Source organism: Myotis yumanensis, unplaced genomic scaffold (assembly GCF_028538775.1).
Source record: "Myotis yumanensis isolate MYYU_CA2020_CCGP unplaced genomic scaffold, mMyoYum1.0.hap1 SCAF_14, whole genome shotgun sequence".
In the NCBI taxonomy this organism is placed as follows: domain Eukaryota; kingdom Metazoa; phylum Chordata; class Mammalia; order Chiroptera; family Vespertilionidae; genus Myotis; species Myotis yumanensis.
Genome location: NW_027223765.1, coordinates 1,979,452 through 1,986,776, shown reverse-complemented (window position 1 = coordinate 1,986,776; position 7,325 = coordinate 1,979,452). Strand labels below are relative to the sequence as shown.

General features: G+C 48.1%; 1 protein-coding gene across 2 annotated transcripts in view; it reads right to left on the bottom strand.

Annotated features, from left to right (window-relative positions):
* Positions 1-5,171: 5,171 nt before the first annotated feature.
* RBM6 (RNA binding motif protein 6) overlaps positions 5,172-7,325 on the bottom strand; it is a 67,659-nt gene continuing 65,505 nt past the window's right edge. For both annotated transcript variants that reach the window (XM_070391293.1, XM_070391294.1), the window contains 2 exons: positions 6,335-6,458; positions 5,172-5,414 (listed from right to left, as the gene is read on the bottom strand). In XM_070391293.1, the coding sequence (XP_070247394.1) occupies positions 5,289-5,414; positions 6,335-6,458 (250 nt within the window). In that variant the 3' untranslated portion in view covers positions 5,172-5,288. The remainder of the gene's footprint in view (positions 5,415-6,334; positions 6,459-7,325) is intronic.

Below are 7,325 nucleotides of genomic sequence, written 5' to 3'. Positions count from 1 at the left end.
ACCCCTCCCCCGACACGCCCCCCCGAGGAGGCGTCCAATCCGCGGAGGCGCCTGGCTGCGCGAGGGCTGCTGGGAAGTGTGGTCGCTAGGGCAGCCTGTCGGTTACTATGCCCCGCGTTAATTTCCTGCGCATTTCCCTTCTTCAAACGCGCGCCCGTTGCCAAGCTGCCCTTTGCAGACCCGGGTTAGAGCCTTTGCCGTTATTAGGCATAGCAATGCTTTGTCTTTGTTACAAGCACGTTTAACCCGGTATTAAGAGAAGGAACGCTAGTTCATCTTATGTTGCATTATTGGACGCTAAGATTATTGGGCAGGATACTTTACAAATATCTATTTCATCTTCAAAGCCTATGAAGTGGTGATTAAATCCACTTTGCACGTGAAGAAATTGAGCTTTTTGGAAATGACGAGGATTCTTGAAAGCAGGTCTAAAAAGTATCATTCCATTGATGTTCTCTTGTTACTTTAAGTGTTAATTTAATAGTTACTACTTGGATGTCTAGTAGTATCTCAAAGTTAACACAGCCAAAACCCCAGCCTCCTCTCCACTAGCTTCCCTAGCTCATAAGTGGAAACTCCCTGCTTCCAGTTACTCAGTACAAAAACCTTGGAGTAATCTGTGACTTTTTCTTGCACCCAACCTGTCAGCAAATTCTTCTCATTCTACCTTCAAAATATTTCTAGCCCTGGCCAGTTTGGCTCAGTGGATAGAGCGTCAGCCTGCAGACTGAAGGGTCCCAGGTTCGATTCCGGCCAAGGGCACATGCTCGGGTTGTGGGCTCCATCCTCAGTGGCGGGGCATGCAGGAGGCAGCCGATCAATGATTCGCTCTCATCATTGATGTTTCTGTCTCTCTCTCCCTTCTTCTCTGAAATCAATAAAGAAATATATTTTAAAAAATATTTCTAGCCGAAACCGGTTTGGCTCAGTGGATAGAGTGTCAGCCTGCGGACTGAAGGGTCCCAGGTTCGATTCCGGTCAAGGGCATGTACCTGGGTTGCGGGCACATCTCCAGTAGAAGATGTGCAGGAGGCAGCTGATCGATGTTTCTCTCTCATCGATGTTTCTAACTCTCTATCTCTCTCCCTTCCTCTCTGTAAAAAATCAGTAAAATATATTTTAAAAAATATTTCTAGAATCTGACCACTTCTAGCTGCAACTGCTGTCCACCTAGCCAAAGCCACCACTATTGTCCTTATTTTGCAGAGAGGGGAGGTCACACAGAGCTAATGTGTTGGAACTGGGATATGAACTAGTACGTTTGATCTGAGTCCATGCCCTCAGCCACTAGAATGTAAACTCCAGGAAGGCAGGGACCTTTGTCTGTTTGGTTCACTGCTCTATCCCTGGTCCCTCTACTGGTGCCAGGCACACAGCGCACTCAGTAAAGATTTGAACAGAAATGAATCCATGATCAAAGCGAAAGGCATAACATTTGTGGCAGGAAGCAGCAGAGGTCCTTGGACGATTCAGAGATGTTCTGGACTCCCGCCAGTGAGGAGGTGGTCTTTTTGGGCATCCAGTTAGCACAACTTCCCATCATTAATAAATTATTTTTAGTGGAACTTTTTCAGGTCACTTATACAAACTGAAAAATAGACCATGACAAGTCAGAGAAAGGTATCAGTTTAGTTATGGAAAACTGCACCCATACCACTCTCTTCTAGAAAACAAAGTGGAAGGATGTCAGTGAGATTCCAAACCAGAACCTTCAAATATACTAAAAATATTTTTCCTAGAAAAACATCTTTAAACATGTTCTTAAAAAATGTTTTTATTGATTTTTAGAGAGAGATGAAGGGAGAGGGAGAAGGGAGTGAGACAGAAACTCCCACCAGCTGCCTCCTGCACACCCGCTACTGGGGATGGAGCCCACCACCCAGGGAAGTGCCCTGACTTGAAGTCTAACCAACGACCTCTTGGTGCATCGGGTGTCGCTCAACAACTGGGCCACACCAGCTGGGCTAAACATGTTCTTATTATGGCTTATCCGTCTACATCAAGGGCATTAAGTGACTGACACTGGGAACTCTTTGGGTAATTAAAAATATGACAATAGGGAAAGGTAGAAATATCTGAATTCTGGAATAATGGGCCATTTATTTCTGCTCTCTCTGCCTCTCTCCAACGCTATATGTATGTACATATCTATCTCTCAACTCTGCTTGGGCTACTATAACAAAATACCAGACTAGGTAGCTTATAAACAACTTGTCATCAGAAAAAAGTAAATGTATGTGCTCCACAGAAGGCACTCAAATGTGTTTAATGGAATTTAAAAGTTAAATACAGATAGGATCAGCCCTGGCCTGTGTGGCTCAGTGGATAGAGTAGCCTGCAGACTGAAGGGTCCCAGGTTCAATTCCGGTCAAGGGCACATGCCTGGGTTGCAGGCTTGATCCCCACTCGGGGGCCTGCAGGAAGCAACTGATTAATGATCCTCTCTCATCATTGATGTTTCTCTCTCTCCCTCTCTCTTCCTCTCTCAAACCAATAACAATAAAATATATGTGTGTTTTTTTAAATCTCTTAAAAAAATACAGATGGGGTCTTTGCAAACCTGCAATGGACAAAAGGTGCCAAGAATCCCGAACCTGCCAGGCTTAATGGCCACTAGCAGTTAATTGCCTTGCTCCCAAAGCAGTTCGACAAGCATTTCTGGGCTGGGCACCTCCCCCGTCATAAAAACTATATGGAAGTTCATAAATGGCACAAAATCATTGTTGGACGTGGAGGAGATGCCTAGGAAAAAAGGTGGATGCCATTCAGAGGAAGTGCGTCCTCCAGGTCCTCTGGTCGCTGCCCTTCTGTGTGGACACTGCCTGGCTGAGTTCCAGAGCTGGGCCCCAGAGGCCTGCCTGGCAGCTGACGTGGTCTGGAAAAGCTTAAATTCCCAGCCAAGTGAGGACAATGAAGACAACAGACTGAGTTGTCTTTTAAGTAAAGCCACATGTGTTCACTACAGAATAAAGAATAGTCCTTAAAGTTGCCTTTACTACTTTTTTGATGTAAAAAAAAAAGTTCTCCACTTAATGAAATATTACTAGGCCTTCCCTGTCCCCCTTCATCTTCCACCACTTGGCAAGAGAAAAAACTAGTCCCATGTTTTGGTCCCAGGCTGGGAATGACTGCTCTAGAATATCAAGTGAAAAAAGATGTGAAAACTCGGGCCTGTACCAAGAAACAAAAATAATTTTTGTCCAGCTGGGCTTGGATGAAGTGAAAGGTGTCATTAAAATTTAATTCGACTAGTATTTTCTATAGACCTGAGCTCAGCATTCTCCACGCCCTGCTGAGCGCCTGCTGCGTGGGCCCTGTGCCAGGTGCGAGGGACACACTAATGAAGAGCACCCTCAAGACCCTGCCCTTAGGCAGCTGGCATTCTAGCCGAAGGCCTCGGGAACTTTCCAGGGACACGGCGGGGGACACATTCTTCTCACCCATTTCCACTCTCATCAATACTCACAGTATTGCTTTTAAAACGTGTTGAATACGTTAAAGCTTATTTCCAACAGCAAACTCTCCACTAAAGTGGCAAAATAAAACCAGAAAAGAACAAAAGGAGGCAATGGCCCAAACCAGTCTCTGAGGTCTGAGGTCTTCAGGAAAGATGAGAACCGAGTCCATGTCAGACCATCCCAATAGCTTGCCCTACTTCTTCCTCAAGGCTCTCATGCCAACCATTGTTCAATACTCCTCTTCCCCAGGGCAGTGTGTCTCCTAGGCACCCGGGACACGTAGAGTGGGCTCTCCACGCATTCCTGGAGTGGCCACATAACCTGGTACTCCGCTGGGCAGCCCATGCCCTGGGTCAGCTAAGTAGCCTCTACAGGAGTCAACAGTGAAGCATCTGACGTGTTCCACAGCTCACTCCAGGCCCCGCAGGTCAGTATGGAGGAAACCCTGGTCTGGTCAGCTCAGGACAAACTAGGGCCAGCTCCCAGTGTTTTGAGCCCTCCTTAGTGGCGGTCGGACAGGAAGTACTGTGATGCCGTGTGCTCCTGATGCTTGTTTTCCCTTTTAAAGGGATAAAAGAACTTATTCAAGATGAAGAGGAAGGAATTATATCTGGACACAGCATGCAAACAATTTAAGTTCACACTATCATTCTGGTTGGTGGAAATGTTTTCTCCTTGGGGTATGCCCACCTCTCCTTACATCTCGCACCCCTCCCACACCATCCATCCCCTCCAAAATGCCAGCCCCCACCCCATCTTTTTACAGAGCTCTTCTTGGTCTTGCCTTATGCTGGATCTGCCCTTAGAACAGGGGTTGGCAAACCACAACCTGCGGGCCAATTTTGGCCCGCAACCTGTTTTTGTAAATAAAGTTTTACTGGAACACAGGCACAATCACCTGTTTAGGTATTATTGTCCATGGCTGCTTTCTCAATACACAGGGCTGAGGCTAAACACAGACTCTGTCTCTTCACAGAAAGTTCACACTCTCCTGCCGTATGTCACCGAGATGCTCTTCTGAACACGCAGGTCTCTTCCTGAGAAACAATCTCTGTGACATCGGAAAAGTACAGTTCTTAGTACCATCATCTGTTATCTTGAGGAATTAGCTTTAAAAGTTTTAATAGGTTCATAGGACATAGTCCTTCAACTGCAAAGAATTAAAAACCACCACCTGTGAAATGGTGAATGACATGGTGGGGAGTTTAAGATTTGAAAGGGGCAGACACCTCTTCGGAGAGCTTGGCCATGGAGGGGAGGAAAAGCTGGGCGTGGCTGGAGAGGAGTGTGATTCTTACTGTGCTGACTTGTGACCACATGTGTGAAGCACTGAGTACACAGCAGGCACTCAGAGAGGTGTCACACCTGCCCATCCCCCCAATAAGGGAAAGTCAGAAGAGGACGTACAAGGGCCATTAGAGCAGTAAACCAATACATGGAATAGCTCAGCGTCAGCAGTTAGCCAAGAAATAGAAACAAGCGATAATGAGATGCTCGTCTCATTAATTAGATTAGAAAAGTAATTCTTAGTCTATTCACACAGGCTCGAGTTCAAGGTCACTCATACTGGCAGCAGGCAGTGCTACAGGGCTCAGTGCAGCAATCTTCACTCAGCAGCATCTCAAAGGGGCCCACAGCAAGGCCCTCTCCCCTGTCCACCATTAGTGCCAACTCGAACAAACCTACAGAGGATAAAGTTAACAACCCAAAAAATCACATTGAAAAAAAGTTTATTTAAAAAAGTTCTAGCAGCAAGAACAGTAACAAAACAAAAGGAGAGACTGACAAACAAAACAAGGAGGCTGTGTCCCCTGGGACTGTCTCCATCCTTCAATCAAGTTCTTTATATCGAGCAAACATGACTCTTCGCACAGCGTCTCGGTAAGTCTCGTTGGACTGTCTCTTGCTGGTTCTTCCAGGAGCCCCCACCCCGGGCCCCCTCATCCGGCCTTCAGTCTGTAAAAAAAGGCAAACTATGAGGCGGGTTCCCGGAATGAAATTAGCTTCTGGGCTGGTCTTTGACTATAAAAGTTTCTGAACCAGTACGGATCAGGACACAGAATTTTTTTAGGTGTTTAATAAACAAGCACCCAAAATGAATAAGGAGGGTGGTGAAGCCATCATTTCAGGACACAGAATTCAACACCAGGACTATGAGAAGCTAACCTATGCTGGCAATCCCAGGGGGGGCTAAGCCTACACAATACGGGCAATGTTTCCTCCCTCTTCTCGCCTTCTTTATTTTTCCTGAAATCTGAGGGCCAAGTCCTTCCTGGGAAACCAGGACTAACTTCATGCTCCTCAAAGACAGGACAGCATGCCCGGCCCGTGTGGCTCAGCGGTTGAGCGTCGACCCATGAACCAGGAGGTCAGTGGGTCACGGGTTTAATTCCTGGTCAGGGCACATGCACGGGATGTCGGCTTGATCTCCAGCAGGAGGTGTGCGGGAGGCAGCCAATTGATGTTTTTCTCTCATGGATGTTTCTCTCTATCCCTCTCCCTTCCTCCTCTCTCTCTAAAAATCAATAAAAACATGTTAAATGCCTTTCTACCTTTCATTGCTAGTTCCCACGTGTTTACCAAACGATTCTTCAGTCTCAAACTGCCTAATTCCCACAAGGCCTCACCTCTGACTCTGTGTAAGAATAAGATGAGCCCTATTCTAATTTCTCTCTCCCAGTCCCACCACCAAGCAAACTGCCAAGGGCAAGCATGTAGTCAAAACCCAGTAATCAAGACCGAGGGGCTCCTCGGATCCTTCGCCAGCAGTGGAGAGAGCCCAGCTCAAAGGCAGGGCCACAGCTCTGGGCCACAGAGAGAGAAAGTTAAGTATATTCCAGGTTCATGCCACCCCAACAAGACAGAAACCATGTCACCTCTTCCGCCGAAGCCAATCCAGGGTGGCCATGTCCGGGCCCCTTCCTCCAACCAGCAGCCTGTTGAGCACAGCCTCCTCTGCTGCTGTTGTCAACATCTTCTTTATCAACAGGTTTCCGGTCACTGCAAAGGAAGCAGACATTCTTAGATACCTCGCTTTCCAAGGGACTTGTTTGTGGGGACACGGAGATGACCAAGACCTGACCCTGTTCACAGGGAAGGACGTGAGAAGAATATGTCAACAGATGCTTCTGGCGCAGAGCACCCAGCCATGGGCGTGCAACAGCAGCTCTGTGCCACTGAGCTACAGCACAGGGAACACAAACCGTGAAGGGGCATCACTGGAAATGACAGAAATCCCACGAGGGGACACCTGCCTGGGTCTGACCAACGAGGGGTCGGGGAGCCGGAAGAGAGGCGCAGTGAGAGAGCGAACACGACTGCCCCGGAGAGGGGGCAGGACTGGCAAACGGCTGCTCGGGCCAGACTGCAAATGACCACTGGACATCTCCCTCCATCAGGCCTCTGGACTTCACTCCTCGGGCAAAGAAACCCCCTGAAAACCAGGCCTCCCTCCAGGCAATGTCACCTCCACACAAGAGGAGGTCGAGGAGCCTCCGGCATACAAAGGTCATGGTGCGGCAGGGAAAGGATGGACGAGGACTGCGAGCCAAGGTGCGATGGAGGAGTCCGGTTTGGAGGTGAGCTAGAAAGGGGCCCAGGCTTTATCAGGAACGTGACCACTAGCACCAGGGGATAAAGGAGGAAGACTGGGCCAGACCAGGGAGACCACGGTGCAGGCGTTATTACTCTGAACGGGAGCACAGCAAGTTCCCCAGACCCTGAGGACTGAGTATAATGTGGACTACAACACTGAGTAACTGTTTAGTGTGAGCAGCCAAGGGTGTCCGAGAGGACATGCCCAGGAGGTAAATGAAAATAGTGACTCGGCACAGGAAACAGAACTGATTCAGGGTGGAGTTACAGGAC